Source organism: Vanessa atalanta, chromosome 17, assembly GCF_905147765.1.
Source record: "Vanessa atalanta chromosome 17, ilVanAtal1.2, whole genome shotgun sequence".
NCBI classification, from domain to species: domain Eukaryota; kingdom Metazoa; phylum Arthropoda; class Insecta; order Lepidoptera; family Nymphalidae; genus Vanessa; species Vanessa atalanta.
In genome coordinates this window covers 3,101,349-3,125,240 of record NC_061887.1, presented here as the reverse complement: position 1 = coordinate 3,125,240, position 23,892 = coordinate 3,101,349, and the positions used below count along the sequence as shown (strand labels likewise).

General features: G+C 31.1%; 4 protein-coding genes across 6 annotated transcripts; 2 read left to right on the top strand and 2 right to left on the bottom strand.

Moving 5' to 3' along the window:
- Positions 1-570: 570 nt before the first annotated feature.
- LOC125070678 (1-acylglycerol-3-phosphate O-acyltransferase ABHD5) lies at positions 571-10,905 on the bottom strand. 3 transcript variants are annotated; one of them, XM_047680631.1, is made up of 8 exons: positions 10,750-10,887; positions 10,488-10,603; positions 8,292-8,368; positions 3,319-3,525; positions 2,765-2,939; positions 2,082-2,354; positions 1,276-1,462; positions 571-1,032 (listed from the first exon to the last, which is right to left on the bottom strand). In XM_047680631.1, the coding sequence occupies exons 2-8, from the start codon at positions 10,568-10,570 to the stop codon at positions 859-861; spliced, it is 1,176 nt and encodes a 391-aa protein (XP_047536587.1). In that variant the 5' UTR covers positions 10,571-10,603; positions 10,750-10,887; the 3' UTR covers positions 571-858. The 3 variants fall into 3 exon arrangements, with proteins under 3 accessions (XP_047536587.1, XP_047536589.1, XP_047536588.1); XM_047680633.1 differs by lacking the exon at positions 10,488-10,603 and adding an exon at positions 9,503-9,547; XM_047680632.1 differs by lacking the exon at positions 10,488-10,603 and having other exon boundaries at positions 10,750-10,905.
- Positions 10,906-11,883: 978 nt separating this feature from the next.
- On the top strand, positions 11,884-18,418 carry LOC125070297 (Bardet-Biedl syndrome 2 protein homolog). The gene is made up of 11 exons (XM_047680098.1): positions 11,884-12,012; positions 12,352-12,529; positions 12,606-12,835; positions 12,929-13,111; positions 13,186-13,387; positions 13,551-13,789; positions 13,986-14,171; positions 14,247-14,627; positions 17,581-17,744; positions 17,812-17,960; positions 18,318-18,418. Exons 1-11 carry the CDS (start codon positions 11,884-11,886, stop codon positions 18,416-18,418), a joined length of 2,142 nt encoding a protein of 713 aa, XP_047536054.1.
- LOC125070298 (SUMO-activating enzyme subunit 1) lies at positions 16,268-17,441 on the top strand. Its single transcript, XM_047680099.1, has one exon. The coding sequence runs from the start codon at positions 16,366-16,368 to the stop codon at positions 17,383-17,385; it is 1,020 nt and encodes a 339-aa protein (XP_047536055.1). The 5' UTR covers positions 16,268-16,365; the 3' UTR covers positions 17,386-17,441.
- Positions 18,419-18,486: 68 nt separating the features above from the next.
- On the bottom strand, positions 18,487-23,162 carry LOC125070367 (origin recognition complex subunit 1). Its single transcript, XM_047680205.1, has 9 exons — positions 22,968-23,162; positions 22,657-22,891; positions 21,521-22,478; positions 21,050-21,146; positions 20,382-20,554; positions 20,179-20,276; positions 19,776-20,038; positions 19,265-19,463; positions 18,487-19,101 (listed from the first exon to the last, which is right to left on the bottom strand). The coding sequence occupies exons 1-9, from the start codon at positions 23,060-23,062 to the stop codon at positions 18,844-18,846; spliced, it is 2,376 nt and encodes a 791-aa protein (XP_047536161.1). The 5' UTR covers positions 23,063-23,162; the 3' UTR covers positions 18,487-18,843.
- Positions 23,163-23,892: the final 730 nt, after the last annotated feature.

Sequence of the window (23,892 nt, the reverse complement as noted above, 5' to 3'; positions counted from 1 at the left end):
GAAGACTCACAGAATTATAAATAAAACGCAATATTTCTTTCAATAAATTATTTATATATTTATTTGTAATTTATGTATAAAAATCTTAAGCTCAACAATATTTAAAGGCATACAATACTTTTAAACCTGTACTTGTGCATTTTAAAACTAAATTAACATAATATACAAATGTTGATTCTTTACACAATACGAATCTCTAAACACACAATTTGACGTTTAAAGATTTGTCATTCCTTCTTAACTCAACAAGAATCATGATTTCTATAGATTATTAAAGGTCTCAATGTGGCGTCAATTTAATATACGTTGTTTAGAAAGTTGTATTTATTCCTCTTTTGGTTGGAATAGGCTACATCTATATAATTATAATGTGGGGGGGGGGGGTTAATATTATATATACATATTGTCTTTGTTATTAACGAGGTTGTGTCTATTGTTAAATTATTTATGACAGAAAGAGATAAATACATTTAGCTTCGAGTAAATTTTACTTATTTTTAATTTAAAATGAACATTGCCTATATCGACATTTAATTTATTATAAAGAGGTGATGCAGCCGTATTTTATTCTTAGAGCAAAAAAACGTGAACAAATAAAAAATCGAACTAGCATATAATAATTTTCAATAAACTAATATTATTAAATGATTTACAAATTAATAACTTTTCGAGATAGTAGAATTGCGTAAAACCTCAAGCGGGACGCCTTTGCCTAATACTGACTGCTTTGAATTGGTCATATTGCGTTATCAGGCGATATTCTCGCTACTTCACAGGCACATTTGTGATAGATTTTTTTTTATAAATAAATTTAAAAAGTGCGCAAGCTTCTCCTAACTAAATAAACTACGATCACTATCAAGAAGCAGGCTCTTGGTTTTTGCTGTCGGTGTTTGTATCCGTACTGCTCTCGATGCTCGGTAAAGCTTTCGTTCGAGGTCCGTCGTCTGCGCGTGCGCACGCTTCTAGTACGTACTTGTTGAACTGTTCAGGCTTATCTAGGTATATGTGATGACCTGCGCCATTTATTACCTGTAATAAAGCATTAACAAAATTTATAAGTTTTACTAAATCTTCTAGGTACCCTTACATTATTGTTATTATGTATTAAATAAGTTAACAAAATACTCGTAAAACTAATAAAGTTTCAGATAATTATTTTTTGCTAAGACAATAAAAAAAAATGTTCAGTTAAATAGCTTGAAAAATATTTTATTAAATAAGAATTAAGAATAGGTTTCGCTTCGATCGGTCCACATAGGCGGCGCTCGTTACCTGCACATAGGTCGGGGAGTCGGGCCGGCTCTCTCCGAGTAGGTGACCGGTGCTGTAGTCGACCCAGGAGCGCGACCCGTACATCACGGTGATAGGAAGGCTGGGGTCGAGTCGGCCCACGCGACGCACCATGGGGTTCTTGGCCCACCCGAAGCCATGCATCAGCGTGTGGAAGGCGCTCTCGCCACTGCGATAGGGAACATATTTATTTATTTATTTATTTATTTATTTGACAACACCAACAAGTAGTACAAGAAAAATACACAATAGACCAAAAGTCGTCATAAGTAATTGAGTAATTGCCTACTTTTTTTACAGGTGTTCTAAAATTACTTGAAAATTGAAATATAAGTCAACATTGTATGTCGCTATAGTAACTTGATATATCTTCGAGCTTGAGAAATCCTTTCCTTGTTAAGGAGGGGGTTCGAAGCTTATTCCACCTCGCTACTCCACTGCTTATTGGTGGATACACAAGTAATATATTTTCATAGAAAACGTGTCTGATTCCCGGGAAATATTCTTTTACCACTGAGCACAATATTAAAAACTAAATAAAAAAATAACGCTTGTAATATCAATATATCTACTCTACTGCTCTATTCCACCAGACTTACATTACCAGAAAATAATTACTTTAAAATTTATCAAGCAGTATGGAATAGTATATACATATGTATAACATAGTAAGTCAAAGTGTTCATTCTAGAATGTTCACATAAACTTTAAATTCAATATACATAAATATTTAAAACATAAAATACATTTTAGTCATAATCTTAATATTTAATATAGTATAAGCGCACCTGGGCGCCTGCGAGTTGCATTGGTAGATGTACTCCGGTATGACGGTCTCGGCGTCGGGCACGTAGTTCAGATACTTCCTGGATATGTCCGGGCGAGTCTTGCTGACGAGCCACTTGCCGGCGGGTCCGGCGGCGCGGACCGCCCACAGCGGGTTCAAGGGCTGCAGGGCTGTGGCCACAGCCCGGAACCAAAACGGCACTTGGTACTTCTCGTACACGTTCGAGGGTTTTTCGGGGAAACCCCACGGATCTGCGAGGATGAGGTGTCGGACCCTTTTGAAATTAAAAAAAAATGAAATTAAAGTAACTTTAACCTCTTATTGGCAGTATGATTTTATGCGAGCTTGTCTGGGTAGGTACCACACACTTATCATATTTTACTACCATGAAACAATTATGTAACTGTTTTTTTTTCACTGATATCGGACAGGCAATTGTGAAAGAAGGTTGAAAATAAAAAAAAAATTAAAATTAATTTAATTATATGCACTGCATGTAGTAAACATGCAACCTTACGCCGTTAAGGCGCCTCTAACTTCGTGATGATATTATAGTACTAGTGCCCATTTTTACAACAAACAACATTTGCTTACTATTCATTTAAGTTGACCAAAATGACCGAAGTTTACCCGTCTAGTTTGTAGGTACCTGCAATTAAAGTAGTTAATCTATTTTTTACTCACCTCTCAGGGTACTTAAGCGCGTAGGCCGTGGCTATGAATCCGCCGAGACTGTGACCGAGGAGAATGAATTCGTCGATTTTGACCTCCCTTCTCCATTGCTCGACCGACTCCACCCATTGTGCCTCGACTTTTTCCGCGTCCGACGCGAATTTAGGCCGGGAACTGCGACCAAATCCTGTAAATACATTAAATTATACATATTCAGGCCAAAATAAAATATACTTTATTCAAATATTCTTATACAAGCACTTTTGAATCGTCATTTAAAAATATATATTAAGTGAATCTACCACCGGTTCGAAATGTAGATTCTACCGAGGAGAACCGGCAAGAAACTTAGTAGAGTTTCTACAACATTATAATGGCGATTAAATTGTGTCCCAGTTTGAGTTTGATTACAAGGACACTAAATCTTATTCCCCAAGTTTTGAACACGCATTGAAGTTTTCGCATGTCTAGGAATGTCAAGTGGTCACCTCCATGTATCATCAGATAGACCTTATGCCCAACCGCTCGTTTTATAAAAAAGTACAAAAAAAATGCAGTGCAAATACCCAATAAGTCCATAGCATAGACTGGACGAGTGGCCGCAAAAGCGTCGAGGTTAGGACACCAGAGCGCCACGCCCGCTCCCATCCCATGCAACATCACTAGCGGGGTCTTGGTGCTCTCGTCGTTGAGGGAGATAGTCCATATTTTGTCGCACTGGCCGACCACCGCGCCGATATCCACGTAGAAACGCTTGTACGCTGTCTTTACGCCTATTGAAAAAATAGGTACGTATATACACACTATTATTATAAATGTAAAAGTATTTTTATCTGTCTTTCAAACACTCTCGTACGTATACGTAAACTCTATTCCAATCATAACAGGAAAAAAGCCAAATAAAACACATTTGACAGCAAATTGACGTGATATCATTGGTTGAGAACTTGATTAATCTATGATATTCACTGGATTTGCGATAAAACGGCGTATTAAACGTTGGCGAAACTTATCGGAATTTTTGAAATTAAAGCGGAAATAATTAGTTAAGTGTAATAGTGTTTTATTATAAATAAAGATATATTAAATATAAACTTAGTTGTACACAATACTGTTGAGTTATTAGCAAATCGGATGAAATACGTAAATCTGAGGTTTTGTTTACCTTTTTTCCTACTTCTATTGGAATAGGCTATATATAATACATTACTCTCAATATTGTAGTTACATAATATATGACAAAAACATGAAAAATGAGAGAAAACGTGTGCATTTTTGTTCATTATAAAATTCAAATGTGTCGTTTAACGGGGAAAGAAGATATTTTATATTTTATTTTAAGATGACGCCTACCCAATTATTAGGTAATAAAAATATACTTTTGAAATGTGTCCAAAAATATATTAATACCAGAATACATAATTATAATTTAATTTACGGCACTACTTACCACTAACAAGCTTATTACGATAACCAAATAGGATAATATCTTATACGAACTAAATATGTACATCGATTTTATTCACTATCATCTATATTATATACTTAGGAAAGTACAAGTACTTCATATAGACCTGAAATTTAATTAAGTCTTTCATTGTGAAAACAGGACTTCCTTTCAACCCTTTAATTTGTCATGCAAAGTCCTCGGTACTGAATGTTTAAAAAAATACACAAATACCTACATTCATGAATGAATAATATTGCGACGTTGTATTTCTTTATCCTTATCTTTTGTCTGATTTTAAAACGCATTTTGACCTTTAATCTTCAATTCTTATGTACCTATTGTAGATTAAAGGTCAAAATGTTTTGTTAATTTAATTATGCGATAATTAAATTAACAAAACAATAGTTCAGAAAAACGGCACTACAATAACACTTTATTAAAATTTTAATAACTCGAGTTGTCAAGTATATTCAATTAATTCGTTCTTTTATAATAAATAATACAAAACAACACACAAACAACATTTCGCTTATATTTTTATTTGTTGTTTTATTGTAATAAAATATATTGAACATTAAAATAAAATTTATTATTATTATAATTTAATATGTGACTACAAATTTTATCTTGAGAAAAAAGTAGACGCATAAACGTATTATTTCATAACGATAACAATACTGTTATCTGAAACGAGTATTTTGACATCTACAACATCTTATTAATGTCAAAAAAAAACCGATATATTTATTAAATTTTGTTAAGATACAATAAAACCAAAAAGTCATGACTTCGTCGAAATAGTAAATCAAATTTAAACTCTGTAAATAATATACTAAAAATAGTTGTTGATTAATCTTTATTTATAATAGGTACAATACGTATATCCACTTAAATTTTACATTCAATGTTACGATATCAATTTCGCCGGCGTTTAAAATGCCATTAGGTTAGGTCTCGAACACAATTATTATGTCATGTCAATTCAAGGTCTAGCTTGTTTATTAATCTTAAATGTCGTTGACGTTGCAATAATGGCTATATGTTTTTGTTTTACGGTTAAAGTATATCTATCGCCAATTTAGAATATAGATTCTACCGCAAAGCAACGATAAAAAAAATCAGACACTTTTTGCACTAATTAAATAACATACGTATGTTAATAAAATATAAATAAATTTACCTACATATACATCCTACCTGAAGATCTACAAATACTATAACTCGACAGTTTTTATCATCAAAGTGTATTATCTTGTATTGAGTAATATGTTTTATTTATTAAATAATTTTGAGCATTCGATTAAAACTTATTAATTGGCAAAGTTTTCTGTAGATTTTATTCATGGATATTATTCTAAAATTACAATCTTGAGATGCAAATTAATTATCTATATCTATCAATACTTGAGAAGTTCTTATTGCATTAAAGGTATTTTTATAATAAATAGAGATACACAGATAATCCATGAAAAAAAAAACGCAAAGATCATCGGCGATGATAAGCACGTTCGCGAATTGTACTTTGTACTAGTAACTGATGAAAATAGTAATTCTATTTCCTGAATGATTAAGAATAAATAATGACAAGGACGGTAATCGTATTATTAAATGGCAAATTAAGGTCATTTTATTTGATCGATAACGCAATCAAATGCATTTCTATAAATTCGTTTTTAAAAAAATATTATTTGTAATTTATTAATATTGGGTATATATCCAATTAGTAAAAGTTATTTAAAGTTTCTAAACATTGTCTTGGTTCAGTTTAAAAAGCATTATATTTTAAAATGAGCCGAGATGGCCCAGTGGTTAGAACGCGTGCATCTTAACCGATGATTTCGTGTTCAAACCCAGGCAGGCACCACTGAAATTTCATGTGCTTAATTTGTGTTTATAATTCATCTCGTGCTCGGCGGTGAAGGAAAACATCGTGAGGAAACCTGCATGTGTCTAATTTCAACGAAATTCTGCCACATGTGTATTCCGCCAACCGGCGTTGGAGCAGCGTGGTGGAATATGCTCCAAACCTTCTCCTCAAAGGGACAGGAGGCCTTTATCCCAGCAGTAGGACATTTACGGGCTGCTAATGTAATGTAATTAAATGTAATGTAATTAATAACTATACTTTTATTTAAAATTATTTCATGTGCAATAAAAACTTTTTGCCATAAACGACGAATAAATTAAATGTAGAAGAAAATATATACAGAATATTGATAAAAATTAACAAGGCCAGACAATACCAATGTATTAAATAATATGTGATGTATAAAATATTTGATAAAAGCTAGTTTTGTTAACAACACTTCATAAAATAAATTAAAATTTACCTGCGATAATAAAAATATAATACCATGGAACAAAAATGCGTGTGCTTAAACAAACATGACAGAAAAAAACTATAAGAATCATTCTATAGAATCCATCAATAAAATAGGTCCTCTCTATAATATTTCTTAATAAATCTTGTAATCAATATAACGCAAAGATTTTTCCAAATAGGACTGGTAGACAAGAAGATTAGGACGTTCATAGAAATTATAATAATAGGATTATATAGACTAAAGCCTATTAAATATATTTTATTTGGGTTTTAACCCCAACCTTTTAATGTCGCCTGCCGCTATGACGACGTGACCGATATGGATAACATACATCAAGTCTTAGCGAAGTCTACAAAATTGTTTCTTACAAAAATATAGACAATCTCGCTCCAATGACATTTAAAATATTACTATTCATTAAATACTTTAGGACTAAAAAGTCTCTTTCATAATCTTATTGAAAAGATACATCTAAATAAGAATTATACCCTAGTGGTTATACACCTAACAATAAATTACTTCCCGGAACGAGGGGACGAAATTGACAACAAACACTTCCCTATGTAAACCATATTCTGACAAAGTTTTCCCAACAAAAATAATAAAATAAGTAATATGTCATCGTTCGACTTTATATTATACGAAACTTTCATCCTGTAGAAGCAAGTCATGCACGACCACTTCTTCATTTAAGAATTACAAAAAAACAACACTGTCTTGCTCTCTATTTCTATATGTTTCGTAAGTATTTAATCAAATTGTATTTAAATGTATATCCGTATTATTATTTTTAATTTTATATTATCCTAATTTTAATGTTGCATTGCAAAGATCGCTGTATTAGCGATAAAGCCGCCTCTAGTAAAACTTTCTCGATTGTATTTAAAGTCAAGTTCACTGGTGTATAATAAAGAGTTTTATATAGTATCGTACAAAGACAATTATCGTTGAAACAACGCAAATGGCAAGGGAATAAGGTGAGGTGCACAAATGTTCCGTAGTAAATAGATACCATTACAATTACTACATTTTATACAAATATAATACAAATTTTATATTTCGAAATTCCTTTATCATTAAGTTAGATACCCAATCGCGATATATTTGATAATGGCTACCCCACGTTTAGAAATGATTGTTTAGATTAATTGACATAAATTAGATTGAATAATATGTACCTATATATAATATACATACATATCCTCTATGTTATAAATAATTTTATTGTAGTTAGCTATATTAATAATTATATAAAAGTAATGAAACTTATATTATTTTAAAGCCATTGTGACATAAATGTTACCAAATAATATTAGTCATGTACAACATATTATTCACAGTAGTGTTGCATATCGATAGACTATCGTTAGCTAAAGTGTTAGCGATAGTATTGATAGTCTATCGATAGTATTGTCACGTATCAATACTATCGATAGTATTGCAAAAACCATTACTTTCAACTTAAACTATCGATAATCCAAAACTTTCGATACTATCGATTGTACCAATAGTATTGCTTACAGAGAGCTAGCGATACTATCGATAGTACTATCGGTATCCTAAATAATTTTCGAGGTCAACTATCGCTAGTCAAACTATCGATAGTTCTGCAACGCTGATTCACAGTACCTACAATAAAATATCAATAAAGTGTACTGTACCTTATCAAGCAATGAATATCTTATGCTAAATTAATCTTAGTGCACTAAAATTCTGCGGTGTTGCTAATTTAAATGGCTAAATTAAGTATTAAAAACAAACTTACATGATAAAATAGTTTGTTCTATATTCCGTAACATTACATCAGATTGTCGAGTCCAGCTGAACCAGCCTCCGGTCCAACTGCGAAAAAATATTAACATTGTTAATGAAAATAACTTTGCATAGACATTGGTTAAAACACTATTTAAGTAAGCCAATACAATGCACTGTTATTAAAAACAAAAAACATTCAATTAAAAATTAGATACGACATAGCTCCTGTTTATTATAAAAGTTTGAAACTTAATTTATGACCTTCATTCATAATTACCTAAATTTTTATTTGTCAAAGTAATACTAGTATACTCATTATTTAATAAGGTGATTTGTATTTTACAAGTGTATCCGATTGAGTGTATTATTTGGAAAAACCAAATTTTCTTAGATGGAATTTTATGTAATAACAATCTTGTATTATTATTTAATTTTATCTTAAAAATAAACAATTCCAAGACAATTTGATGAATCATCGGTGAGTCAACTCAACACATCAATGTTGTTATGCCGAGTGGTTTTAAATTAGTCTCATAAACAAAAAACATAACAATCCTCTTGAATATAATATCTTAACCTTTATGAGACTTATTTTCAATAGTAAAGATAGATAGTTATAAGTGCAAAAGGTATAGTGTATTTATCATTCAAGAATTACAAAATTACCCACAGACAGTAATATTTTTTTTTAAATAAGCACTTTAAATATTATAAAATAAAATTAAAAGCAAAAGCAGGAATGAAAGAAAAGGCCGCAACAATCAATGAATCTTACTTCCACACAAAGGAAAATATACTTCCAATCCATGTTCTGCCTAAAGAGCTGAAACTGTGAAATATGAATGTCTTTTAAACACTTTAAAAATGGAAATATTCAAACAACAGGAAACCTACTTTATTTTATGATCATTTATTCACTGAATTTTTTATCATTAGAGAAAGTACCCATTGAAATACATTCAAGCTATTTATTTACAGATAAAAAAAAAATATTTAAATATATACTACTATATTTATATTTTAAGATAGTATAAGATAGTATTAGTCACAATCAATTTTAATTCTGTATGTAGGAAATTAGTCAAAAACTTATGTAAGAATTCTCAACAAGGGTGCAGGATGGATGCAGTTAGTAAAGTATACATGGAAAGGATTTTTTAAGTAATAATTGAAAATATGTTAAAAAAAATCAAAACAAACTAATGTTCACAAAGAACTTGCTTGTCAAATCCCATTGGTGGCTTCAATTCAATATTACCGAATTATCTGCAAAATACAACAATAATAAATCTATATTCTCTTGAGTCATTTCCATCTCAATAAAATTTAACAGACGAGTGAAAAACGCAAGACGGCCATCTATTCTCTTTCACAAATAATTTGGACTGGCAATTAAACATGACTAGAGAGAATTCGGAATATGTGTTTTCTGTGGCATGGACATAAGCAAATCATTTTAATAGCCCAACCCAGTGTTTTAACTCGGGTCCTTACAATGTGTAGCTTATAAGCTGGTTACTAGTCAAATGGAGCAATCAACTATATATAAATGTTCATAGTATAAAAAAACCTTTCAATTATGAAAATGAAATTTGTAAGTAATTACATTCATATTTAATAATATATTTTTTTCTTTTGTTATAATAGTTTCATCACCCATAGGCATTGTCGCTGTAAGAAATATTAACCATTCCTTACATTGACAATGCTTTACTAACATTGGGAGCTAAGATGTTATGCATTTGAGTCAAGTTAAACTGGCTTACAATCCCTTCAAAGTGGAACACACCAATACTAGATATTCGGAAGTTAACTATATAAAGTAAGTAGTTAGTAGAAGTACATTAATTAAGAAAAAATAATTGTAGTTTATTTAAATATAAACATTGAAAAGTTTAATATAAATAAACATAAGTATCACTTTAAATAAACATGATAAAAACCAATATATAAATTGTTAAATACATATCTGTTCTGTTTATGTAGGAAACAAGAAGTGTTTTAAATTGTTCTACCACACACTTTCACTCCATTTATTGTAATTAAGTACAAAATGACAGATTAATCTGTATAAACATATTCATGTACATTTTTTTTATGTCAATTTTATTAAATACCATTAAAAAAAACTCAATAAATAATAAATAAATATTTATGTAGCTATTTGAAATGTCTATGATATTGGCATGCAAAAAAGAGTAATTACCTCAATGAAACAAGAATGATATGATGTATGAGTGGTAAAGCATAATGGATCCAAATATAAAAAGGTGAAATAAGTCCAAACATAACAGACAAATTATTCAAAGCAGTATTGAGAACCTACAACAAATACAAAAAGAGTTAAAATGTATTTTCAGTCAAATAAAATAGGATAAAATAACAATAGCAGTAATTGCGCAATAGTTGATTATTTTTAATTGTTAATATATTTTTTGAATGGCACAAAAACTAAACAAAAGTTTAACCTGGATGTTGATGTTTCGATATTTAGTTCACTTCCCATTTGGCTAAATTAAAAGAACTTATAACCATAATATTAGAGTTTGAATGAATTAATTTAGTTTGCACGAAATATTTGTACGCAGCTCTCTTATGAATTTATGTATTGTAATGCCAATTTCATCGGTAATCGGACGGAGTTTTGTCTCTTGACAGATGTCATTGTCAAATTGAAATTAGTAAATGACAATAATGTTTTACATAGTTGCTATTTAAATAATAATACATTCGCAACCTTTGAGCTATATTTGGTAACGCAAGTTGAAATGAAAAATAAAAGGAAAGGACCGTTGATTACAACGGTACTTTCCTTTTATTTTACATTTCAACTTGCGTTTCGAGCTATAAAATAAATAAGGTTAGAAATATCTCTATTTAAGCATAACTTGAGCCTGGTTCGATTTGCAGCAACCAAATAAATATATATTTAACTAAAATTATACAGATTGTTTTTCAAAGAAAATCAGCTTAGAATTGTTTGAACTTCAATATAAGGGATTCGACGCAGTTTTTGAAGTGGGAAATAGTTATTTATTACAAAAAAAATGGACACAAATATTTTAATTTATTTTAAAAAAAAAGGTAAATATATTATTATTTTAATATTTTCAAAAAAAAAAAAAACAATCAGATCAAAACTTTGCGATTACTAACACTGAACGTATTGCGGATCTTAATCGATTGATCTGTTCTTCAGATATCTGAGAAAAATACATTTATCATCCATCCACATTCAAACCACACTATCCGACGTTAATAAAATCAGCACTGAATAGCTTCCTTAAAAATACGCAAAAAGTCGATTCGTTTTGATTCGATACCAAGTACTTTTGGAATCGATACTTATTTCCGATAAATTATTTAAAAGAGACGTTAATGATGAATATATATTTATTTAATACCGAAATTAGTATACGTAATTTAATTATTTTTATAAACTCATTATATTTTAAAGTTTTTATAATATATAAGAGTTACAAATTCAGCTGTAGGTTTGTTTCAATATTTTTAAATATAATATATAGTTGCTATGACAATAGTTATACCAATACAAAAGATAGGGAAACGTGGAATATAAATATAACAATAACAATATTAAAATGCAGGCGTCTAGTGTGCAACCTGTATTTAAATTGGAATTAAATCACAAAGTAACACCTGGGATAGTAACTGTCGCAAAGTATGACGGTGCTCATAGCTGCCTTACGGCGTCTGCTGGTTACGACAAAGTATATTATATTTATAAATGTCTCAATAATTATATCAGCTATATTAAGATGTAGTCGTGTTATGTTTACCCAAAATATATAATGCACACAAAAGTTGAATAAAAAAAAAAAGATAATTATTTATATTAAGTACAGTAGATCAATTATAATCATTTTAGAGCTTGGTTAAAATATAATTTTTTTAAGCACATTAAGTATTTGACAAACAATATATACAATATTGAATTTTGGTTTGAGTTACTATTATATTATTTTATGTATGTATCATGATCTAAGTAAAATAAATTTATTAGCAGTAACCTTGAAAATGTTATCTTAATTTATTTGTTCTTTCTTAAGATCATTATCCATCACCCTCATGGAGGCATGATAAGCGGACGTGCACAACGATCTTCAGCTCACGGAGAGGTTTCTGAGCTTAATCTTAGTCAAGCAGTTATTGCCTTAGCCACAGGACCAATTAAACCAGATTGTAATCGAGATATGCTACTCATAGGATCTCCTACTCAAATATTAGGTAAAAATTAAATGTTCGATAATTTTATCTATTTTATAAAGGTGTCTAAATTAACTTTATTTTTTTAAATTTACAGCATATGATGTTCACGATAACTCAGATCTGTTTTTCAAAGAAGCCCCAGATTGTGTTAATGTGATTATAGTAGGTCATTTTGGTAAATATAACGAAATCCTAGTTATTGTTGGTGGTAATAGTTCCGTACTTGCACTTAATTGGGAAGGAAATGAAATATTTTGGAACGTAGTAAGTGGTAAAGTTTGCTCGATGATAACTTTCGACTTTGACAGGGATGGTGAAAATGAGGTGAAATTCTATGACTGTACTCATATCTACAAGTTCAGTTACAATGTCCTATTGTATATTTTTATCAGAATCATATATATATATATATTTTAGCTTCTTATTGGATGTGAAGATTCATACATTAAAGTACTAAAAAATAATCAATTTATAATGGAACTGGCTGAAACTGGGCCCGTTCTTTGTTTATCACAAATAAGTGACGTCAGATTCGCTTATGGATTAGCAAACGGAACCATAGGAATATACGAAGAAGGCATTAGATTATGGAGAGTTAAGGTAAAAAATCTACGTATCGACAAATATTTTTGATTGCCGAAATATATACACTTCCTACTTTAACTCGGTTTCAGTCTAAGCAAAACGCAGTTTCTCTCCGATGGTCAGGTGATAGTCTAGCATGTTGTTGGGCCAATGGTCGAATAGATTGGCGAGATGGAACAGGACGAGTTCACAGACGTGTGCAAATGCGATCTAATGCAGCAGCTATGTTGCTTGCTGACTATCGATCCATTGGAGTACCTGATCTTGTTTGTATTTCCGATAGAGGAGAAGGTATCTAAATAAATAGAATATTAAAATTGCATTCGTTTCATGTCTAGTACTATCTTAAAATAGGAAAAAAATGGAAGTATTTAAGGTTAAAGAAATGTATTTGAACGTGTGCTTGCTAGAGATTTTAAAAATAATTTGAAGAAAACACTATCTAGTTTTTCAGTGCTAGGCTATCCTCCTGTACAAGAGAATATGGGAATGAATACAACCTCAAATAAGTTGGCGAACGAAGAGGACCGCTTGGCTGTTACAGAATTATTAAATAAAAAGCAGGCTTTAATGGTTGAGTTACAACATTATGAAGCAAATGCTTCTAGTATGAATCTAGATCTAGAGAGATCTACAACTGCTATGCCAACTAGCACCAAATTACAAGTTGCTGTTGCGGCTGATACCGACGAAGTGAGCTTAATTGAATAATAATATTTTGAATAATATTACTAATTATAAAGACTCCAAATAGCTTTTAGGTCAAAATATTGCAATAAATGTTTTAATTTAACACGATAAACATAAATTGACTATTGAAATAACGGAAAGTGAAATAAAAAAATTACATTGCTGGATAATGGCTTAACGATATTTTTTTAACTATTAGGGTTGTCTTCAATTGGCCATTTCAACAAATAATAGCACAATCGTACGTGTAGCGCTAGTTCTGGCTGAGGGTATTTTCGAATCAGGCGAAACTTTAGCAAGACATCCTAATTCAACACAATTGAAATCTCTCCTGTATGTACCTTTGGAACCACCTAGAGATGTTCCTGTTGATGTTCATATTAAGGTCATGGCTACACATATAGTTTAACTATTTGTTCATTATTATTTTTGCAATTATTTATGTACTTTATTATTTCAGGCTCTTGTTGGTTATCCAGAAAGTGAACAATTTCATATTTTTGAATTGACAAAACAGTTGCCACGATTTTCAATGTATACGATGTTAAGTACATCAATAGTTAAGACAAAAATCGATAGCTATGTAAGCTTTCGTATTACTGAGAGAGTTCAAAGGATCTGTATTTGGATCAACCAAAATTTTCTTTTAGATGAAGAGATTGACTTAGAAAATGAGGACACTAGAGAACTGCACATTAGTTTCCTGTGCCTTAGAGACAGATCTCGAGTAGATCTGGATTTTGGTGCAGACGGTCAAGTGAAGTTTACCACTCATGACATTAGATTAGCTGGCGATTTAATTCAGAGCTTAGCTATATATTTAAATTTATCCGATTTACAGGTAAGTTTCACTTCCGTATTAATTATTACAATGCACGCTCTTTATTTTAAGCATTGAATCTGAAAAGGCCTAGACCAACAATATTAGGGTATTTTCGCTAGTGAAAAATACATATTGAAATTTGATAAGAATTAAAATATATGTAGGACTGTACTTAAATTTTTTGATTTTGAGTCATAAAAACGCCTTATTTATTATATTGGAATTAAAAGTCGTAATTTTTAGTCTTTATATTACGGGACCTAAAACACGAGCCACCATGGTGAGCCGTCAGATAGGAAAAATTTTCATTTGAATATCATCTGGCACTTTGATAAACAACTTTTCTGGAGTTTTTATGCTAATATTTGCACACTTTATTCCAATGATACTGATTGTAATTCATTATTATCCCAAAAAACACCAAATATTTATAACTGTTAACGTTGGAAGAGTGCCAGTCGTTATACACAACTGTTGTTTTTATCAATGTGACGTCACCAAAATGACTGACAGCGTTTTTGCGGGAATAAAAGGTTTAAAATTTAATAATGTATAAATTTAATTTTATTGCAATAAAACGTGTTTATTATGCCGAAGTATATTTTTTTGGGGCTTTTGTTAGGAAAATCAACATTTTGAAGTATTTTTTCAAACATAGAAGAATAGCCTATTAATTGTTCATAGAATATATATTTTTCTTTTTAATATCTATTTCATAAATTATCGAAAAAAAAATATACTAAAAATAACAAAATAATTTACACGGAAATTAAAACAAAGTATATCACTATATGAAAAATAACCTGGACGCTTATTATTAGTTCAAAAAAAGCAAAGCCGCGCGGCAGCGCTATCCGGCGTGGATGTACCCGCTCACGCCCCTTTGACATCAGTTGGCATTACTTAGGTTAATATTTTTTTGAATGAATAGTTAGGAACGGTAACGTTTGTTCTATTTTGGCCGTAACTTATTAACCCGCTAGTATTTATGTAACAATATCTCCGATAATGTTATAGGATGTTGTGAATTAATGAAATAAAACAGAACAGTGGCTAAGGTATTTGATTGTTTTTGATCTTAAAATGCTATATATAATATAGCAATTTAAATGATACTCCTCATTATGAGGGATATCATTTAATGCGTTGCCGTCACAGGCTCAATGTTAATACGTATATTATATTTTATAACTTTGCACAATACAATATCTTCATACCAAAAAGATTTAAGAGTTTATCAGAATCAATAAATTTTATTCAAAATTTTACTTTAATGATATAATAAATATTCATAGTAGTAGTAATAAAATTACACTAAATAATTTAACGAGAAATGCTGTTGCGAGTATTCGATTTCTTACAATTAATTTTGGTTGTGAGTTGTGACTACACATGCCCAACTCGAATGTTAGATTTGAATAAAATATCGATTTGAATCGATATAATATAATAATAATAATAATATAATTGATGGTGAAGAAATAATATAATTTATGAATGAACAGTATTAATTAACTAATATAATTATAAACCTTATTATAAAATAAAATAAAATGTAAATGATATGATGAAATATAAATATAAAAAAAACAGAATTCGATACATCACTCGATTGGTTTTTCATAAAGGGTAAGCACTACCCCTTATGGCGTGGTAACAAACTAAGAAACTTTAATGTCAAAATTTAATACCAAACCGAAGCCGTGAAGCGGCAAGCGATTGCTTAAGGCAAAAATTGGAAAAATACTGTATTAAGATGGTTGAAAATAACGAACTTGAATTGTCGGAAGCCGAGGCAGAACAATATGATCGACAAATTCGATTGTGGGGATTGGAATCTCAAAAAAGGTTACGCGCTTCAAAAGTTTTAATCATCGGATTATCAGGTTTGGGTGCCGAAATAGCGAAAAACATTATATTGTCTGGAGTAAAGAGTGTATGTTTATTAGATGATGAAAAACTTAAAGAAACTGACTTATACTCACAATTTTTGGCCCCGCCCGATAAAATTGGTGAAAACAGAGCGGAAAGTTCTATTCAACGGGCAAGGGCTTTGAACCCAATGGTTGACGTTACCTCTGAAACAAAAGCAGTTGACGAATTGCCTGATGCCTTTTTTACGACCTTCGACATCGTTTGCGCTACTGGTTTGAAACAAGAACAACTAGAACGCATTAATAATATTTGCCGCGACAGTAACAAGAAATTTTTATGTGGTGACGTATGGGGCATGTTTGGCTACATGTTCGCTGATTTGATCGACCACGAGTATTCAGAAGAGATAGTTCAACACAAAGCTGTAAAACGAGGACCCGATGAGACAGAGAAAAACGCAAGAGAGACTGTTAGTATTACTGTAAAACGAAGAGCTATTTATGTGCCTCTACAAAATGCTTTATCGGCTGATTGGACAAAACCTGAATTGCGTTCGAGGTTGCGGCGAGGTGACCCATCGTATTTTGCAATGAAAATTCTGCTAAGATTCAGGGATGAGTTCAATAGAAATCCTGACCCTGCTAAGAGAAAGGCTGATACTGAAATATTATTACGTATGCGAGATGAGCTTGTAAAAGAATTGAATATCCCTGTTGGGTTTATTAGTGATGCTTTATTAACTGATGTATTTGGAATTGTTTCTGGAGCAGCTGCAGTGGTCGGAGGAGTAATTGGTCAAGAAGTAGTGAAAGCTGTGAGTCAGCGTGAGCCACCGCACAACAATATGTTTTTCTTCAACCCAGTAAAATGTGTTGGATTTGTAGAACTTTATGGCCAATAATTTTGATACTCTGTAAAATGTACATTAATAAGTTGAAATAAATATTAAATGAAGCATGTTTTTATTTTATTTTCTTCATATTTAAATATTATATGAGTGAACTTAAGTCTTGGCCAAAAATTAAATATTTTGTTTTTAAATAAACCAAACATAATTTTAAAAACTAGTATATTAGAAATGTGTTTCTTATTTTAGTCTCTAGCTAGATTTCCAGAAGCTGAAGAAAAACTGAGATCAGAAATGAATATAGTGTCTGAAGTGGGCGAGACCAGGTACAGATTAGCAGCAGAAACTGCAGAAAAGGCTCAGTTGATCACGGCATTGTTGCCTGCTGCTCAAGATGCAGCATCTTATGATTTGTATGTAGATTAATATTTTTAAGTGAATTTTGGTTTGAGCAATTTCAGTATTCTTTTACATTTTTAGAAAGGAAATGCTAAACAGATACAAAGATGTCATTTTGTTAAATGAAGAATTATTGACAAGTTGTCACATTCGTTGTGCTACGCAAGAACAGGCAGTAGCCTCACTCAAAAATCTTCATACTATTTTACAACAGGCAGCTAGACTAAGAGGTATTTTTTTATATTAAGTAGAATTTAATTGAGAGATGTGTTCATACTTTACTTATGTTGAGCTGTATAATGGTATTTGTTTGGTGAAATTTAGATATTTTGTTTTAAACATCCTGTAAATTTATCACTGCTGGGCTTAGTCTCCTCTCCTATTAAAAAGCTTAGCACATCATGATGATTTGATGCAGATTGTTGGATAAATATCCTTGCCTGGGTTGAATCACCATCATCTAACTGTTGTTAGCAGTTTCAACATAAGTTGTAATGACTGCGGCATCTCACTACTTCTAAGTTTAGTTCACTTAATTATATTATTAGGTAAAATAACCAAATAAAAAAATAACTTATTTTTTTCAGTGGGGAAATATAGCAAAGCTGTTATAACAGCTTGTAGGGCAGCTGTAAGTGATAACAATACCGAAGCCCTTGTTAAAATACTTCAAGCTGGAGATAATTAATAAATGCCATATTATAAAAATAATTTATTAACAACATATTCTTAATAATAAAATTCGGTCAAACTTGAAAAAGTATTGAGCATTCAGAAATTAAAGAAAATAAATACAACAATGCCTTAAACAATACATGTAGTTACCAGAATTAATTAATTTATTTATAATCAAGTAGTATATGTCATTATTTTAATAAAAACAATGTAGTATACAAAAAAGTTATTTTTATTATTGTTTCGAAATACATACATACATCACACAGAACATCATTTTCAGTCATAAAATGCTCATAGAAATTCATATAAATCTTATTTACTACTAGTTTTTCAAAATGTTACACAAAACGGATTAAATTGGAAGAATGCCGCATTCTTATTTAAAAAAAAAAACTTTGTAATATTTACTAATTATTCTTGATGGAGATCAGTTCATCACACAATGACTTGCTTGGTTGCATAATGTACATCATCAGCACTAACATTGAGCAACAATCTTGGTTCTGAGGGTTTTGGTTCCATCAATAATAACTTGATAGCTGCTAGTCTAGCACATATTGTCTGTGCTTGTGAAGGTGTGGGTGCTCTGATGCTGGGTGCCGATCGGTATGGACGCCCATCCAATGCAACTATAGCGGCTGCTGTTGCCAGTGCACGCGATAACGTTGTCTCATCTGAACCTGTTCTTTCAACCTGGAAAATGAAGTTTAATTAATGGATAATTATTTGTTAATTGTTCATTTAGGTATTTTCGTAGTTTTTTAATATATATATATTATGTTATATAAGAAATTTAATGAAATACATCACTGATACAAATTACAAAAATGATACAGTATGATTGTCATTTACATACCTCCGCGGCAACTGCTCTCAACATGAGCCTTTCAGCAGGGGAGCAGTTTCGTATAGCCCTGACTGTAGCACCAGAGGCAGCTTCACCCAGTGCTTGTTGCACTTCCTTCATTCCGGCGCAGTTGGGACCGGCTATTTCCAAAGCTCGTGCACATAACGCTAAAGCACGGCGAGCATCACCGGATACTGCTGCTACTTTCCTAGAATTCACAAATAGAAATATGTAATTTTGGTATTTATGAACTTTTAAATACAAGATAACACTAATTATATACATAATACATCTTAACTGTTATATTAATACAAGTGTCAATAGAGCAATGGTTCACGGGATGCCTAGAGATGTAAAGCGTCGCAGGATTGATCCTTGGGTTATTGTCGTCCCCACTCCTAACACAAGTGTTAAGTTTAAATGGAAGGAAATTAGCTATTTTTTATACAAATAAGGTATTTTAGCATATGAGAAAACAAGTTTAAATTATATTCTTAATCATAATAAATGTTTCACTGACCTGGCAATAAGCTGCACAGCATCTGCTGTGACATTAGCACCAACAAGCCTTGTAGCGACTATACACTGCAACTGGGTATGAGTGTAAGGTGGGAAGGTCAGTCTAGTGAGACCTAGCCTGGACGCAACTCTAGCCGCAAGTGCTCGCTCAGGTAGGTCCATAGTGTTAGCTACAGCTAGAACGGTGAGTAGTGCTGTATTATGGGCTGCCCACTCCATTATGCTGTAGAGAACATCCTGTCGCCGGTTGCAGAGCGCGTCCAACTGAAAATGATACATTCCTAATGAGAATACTGTTGTTTACATGTTGTTTAAAATTTAAAAATATTAAATCCTAATAAATAAAAAAAAAGAAGTATTCAGAAACTACATCTAGTACTGTTATATTAAAAATAATTGCTTACTTCATCAACAACAAGTACTGTTGGTGTTCTTCGTGGTCCTGGGTTTTGGAAGCGCTTCTCCAGAAGGGAACATGCTTGTTCCCACACCACAGACTTGCCTGTAAAGGTTGTCATTAAGGTTGATTCGTACATCATTAAAGTTATCAATGGCAATGAGATTTTGACATATTATTCTAATTGGTATATTCCTAAAGAAGACAAACCTGTGAGTTGTTTGTATATTTGCACATAGGCTTGTCTGGGTTCAGCTATCCGCATACCATTAACTTCAACAAGTTGAAAATCAGGCAAATCTTGTTCCTCTTTCAGGACCTTGAGTGCTGAGTTAACAGTTGCAGTTTTACCTGTTCCTGGTACTCCTGAGATATACATACACCTAGAATATGTTTTAATTAATTTATTACTGATTGCTTTATGTTCACACTACAATTACTTCGGCATGTGTTAAGGTTCAGGGCTTATATATTCAGGGCAGTTATGCTTTTTATTATCCCTGACATTGTGTATTTAATATTTCGTGATGATCCAATGAGTAGTTAAGATGTGAAAGCACAACAAATAATAGTTTTCTTCATAATATTATGATAAATTAAATAGATTAAGTACTAGTCTCATAACTATATATGCCAAGGCATGTGCTTGTCATTTCAACACACTACAAATTTATTGATATAAATGAAATTAGATGAAATAAAAAATAAGATATTAGTTTAAAAATCTAGTACCCTAATGAACCATTGAAAAATAGAAATCCATTCCCTCTTGTGAATTTCTTTCTCTAATCCATAACACAGGAATAATGAATAATAATAACTACATGAAAGTACCAAAAGTTGAATATATTTTTTTTAATTTAATTAGTCTTACTTACCCACTTACTCCGTGCAAGAGCTTACTCCTAACAAATGATAGTATTTCATGCATCTGATTTTCTCTTCCTGGTAGTGATTTATTTTCTATTAGAAATTCTGTAAACAGATATTATATCTTTATAAAACATGATACCAAAAAGTTATATATATATATTTTAATTGATAATACTAGGTTATTAAAGATAAATGTCCCACGACTGGAAGTCTCATATATCCTAAAGGATATTCAAATGTCTAATAATGCAAAGGATTTATTACACCACAAAGCTCCAGTGGTGGTTGGTGTCAAAGAAAAGTTTAGCTTGAGCAATCTCTAGCCAACCATTAAAACTGTAATAACACTAGGACTCTTCAGAAAAAGGCCTACTGCTGTTTATAGGAAAAAATTAAAGGTGTTAAAAGTAAATTAATTTATAGGCTTTTGTAAATATTAAAATACACTTTACAACCAAAATCTGTGTAAAACTTACCATCAATATTATTAACTGGATGTGCCCTTGTGTGTAATGTTGGTGTGAGTGCACTAGTTAATACCCTTTTAACGCTTCTAGGTGTTTTGGTAATAGAAGTTGTAGTTTTAGGTGTCCTAGGAGTCCGTGGTGTTTTGGGAGTCTTGGGAACCTTCGGTGTTTTAGGTACTTCTTCAAAGTCAATCTCACTTTCTCCACCAGAACTTACTTTACGTGTTGTTCTCCTTGATGTTCGTTTAACAGGGGATATTTCATCTTCACGGTATATAGGATGTCTTGTTACTCTCCCAGATCGAGTTGCATACATTTCTTTTTCATCATCCTCAAATACCAGTACTTTTTTTGGAGTTTCATTACTTATTTTCGGTTGGGGTATTTTTCTCTTTGGGGTTGTAGGAATATGTTCTCTAATAATAAGAGTTGGTAACTCATCATCTGAATTTTCTTTCAATTCCATTGAAAGTATTTCCTGAATATTATTTTTATTTAATGTTTTTGTACTCCTTGGTGATTCCAATACTGGTGTTGGTTTCAAACTTCTTGGAGTGGATTTTTTAGGTGATTCTTTTTCATTTCTGTCAGCCAAAATCGCTCTTTTAAGAAGAAGCTTAGTTCCATCATTTTTACTAACACTCCAATTTTTTTCTGAAATTGAGACTCGACCCATTCTCTTGATTAAGCTGTTTGGTGTTTTAGGAGTTTTTGATTTTGGAGTAGCATTATTTTTCCTGGGAGTAGTCAGAAGTTCTAGAGCCTTTCTTTCATCTTCAAGTACAGGTTCTATGTGAACCTTCTTTCTACCAACAGGCATGAGTCTATAGCGACAAATGTAATGGTATGAGGGAGCTCCAATTAATGTATCGTCTGTGTCTTTTGTAATAGTTAATGTAATGTAACACTTTTTAAATATAGTTTCTATGGATACATCTGTGTCGAATGGACGATTATCTTCTATTACCTAAAATAATTTAACAGAAATTTAAATGTGCTTGAAAATATAATATAATAGTTATATTTTTAGTTTAGGCTTACCAGATAGTCTTCGCCAGATTGGAAGGACAGAAAAACGATTATAAATATATAATAGTAATAATTATAAATAGTAAAAATATTACTTTATTAGAATAGCTGATTACCTCTTTATCATAAAACAAAATATTTTTCGAGTCACATTCTTTGGGTAAATCACTTGGTCTAGAATACCATTGAACCTTCGCTCTGAATGGATCATTCTTATTCGATTGGTCTTCATATAAAGCCAGTATCTTTGCGGCATCACAACCGCCTTCTGTGTCTGGCTCAGCTGCGTCTGCATTTGATATTAAAACAAAATCGCCAATTTCAGCAACAATATCCGCAAATTGGAATTTCCTAAGAAAAGTATTACAATTGAGCACGAGACGTAAATATGTACAATAATTAAAAATGTATGGTTAGGTGTATTTACTTATAAAAATGAAAGGAATTTGAAAAATTCTGATCATTAGATATTTCTTCAGAAAGCCAAGTTACATTTCTTGTTAATATTTTTCTTCTAGGCATTTTTTATATTTATTTGATCTCGTTATTATATATTATGATTATTACTCGTTATTAGTTTTACAAATTATTTTGCATTCATTTGTCAAATATCAAATTGTTCTTTCGCGCCACTAGTTGTCACAGACTAAACAGTAAACTCCAAAGATATAAGTTGAAAAATTAACTATTATAGAATGTTCAATTAATTGCATTCAATTTATTGATTTTATCGAATACTTTTTTTAATGATTTTGTAAATAAAATATTTTTTTCGCAAGTATTGGAAAATTTTTAAAGTAATTTATCACACTCCTCTCTTAGTCTTTAATTTGACATCTAAAAACTTAGTTGTTTGTGTGAATGTTGACTTATATATATTTTGCATACTATTTAAATGTTAAAACTTTTGGAATATTATTAACCAATTTGACCTGATCAAAATTATAAATTTTTAGGGTTAAAGCTATAAATATAAATCAATTATGGTGCCTGGCAAGAGGATTTTGCATCTAAATGTCTATTAACTTATATTTTTTGGTTTGTTGTACTATAGTACACTGTAATAATAGTAAAAAATAGTGAATTAGCAAACTAGCAACTCTATGCTGTTATTTTGGGAATGAATGTGTTTTTAATATCTGGGTATAAAAATATGTACCATAATTACATCGAGTCCAGATAAATATCCATATCATTATGTCGATGTTTTTTGTAACAACTTTATAAGTCTTAAAATATACTTAGTTTGATGTTCGTTGACAATATCAGTTTAATTTTAAATATGTTTGTGATGCTAACGATATAAAAATATTATTTAACGTGATTGTTTCAATAAATGAACGCACAAAGGC

Bases quoted from the DNA above. Each gene is read 5' to 3' on its own strand.
- LOC125070678 (XM_047680631.1), bottom strand. From the start codon at position 10,570: ATGTTTGGACTTATTTCACCTTTTTATATTTGGATCCATTATGCTTTA. The intron at 8,369-10,487 runs GTAATTACTCTT...ATTTTTTCGCAG, and splicing joins ATCATTCTTGTTTCATTGAG to TTGGACCGGAGGCTGGTTCA. The intron at 1,033-1,275 runs GTAACGAGCGCC...GCTTTATTACAG, and splicing joins ACTCCCCGACCTATGTGCAG to GTAATAAATGGCGCAGGTCA.
- LOC125070297 (XM_047680098.1), top strand. From the start codon at position 11,884: ATGCAGGCGTCTAGTGTGCAACCTGTATTTAAATTGGAATTAAATCAC. The intron at 13,790-13,985 runs GTGAGCTTAATT...TTTAACTATTAG, and splicing joins TTGCGGCTGATACCGACGAA to GGTTGTCTTCAATTGGCCAT. The intron at 14,628-17,580 runs GTAAGTTTCACT...TTCTTATTTTAG, and splicing joins TAAATTTATCCGATTTACAG to TCTCTAGCTAGATTTCCAGA.
- LOC125070298 (XM_047680099.1), top strand. From the start codon at position 16,366: ATGGTTGAAAATAACGAACTTGAATTGTCGGAAGCCGAGGCAGAACAA.
- LOC125070367 (XM_047680205.1), bottom strand. From the start codon at position 23,062: ATGCCTAGAAGAAAAATATTAACAAGAAATGTAACTTGGCTTTCTGAA. The intron at 22,479-22,656 runs GTAATCAGCTAT...AAATTATTTTAG, and splicing joins TTTTGTTTTATGATAAAGAG to GTAATAGAAGATAATCGTCC. The intron at 19,464-19,775 runs GTCAGTGAAACA...TGTGAATTCTAG, and splicing joins GCTGTGCAGCTTATTGCCAG to GAAAGTAGCAGCAGTATCCG.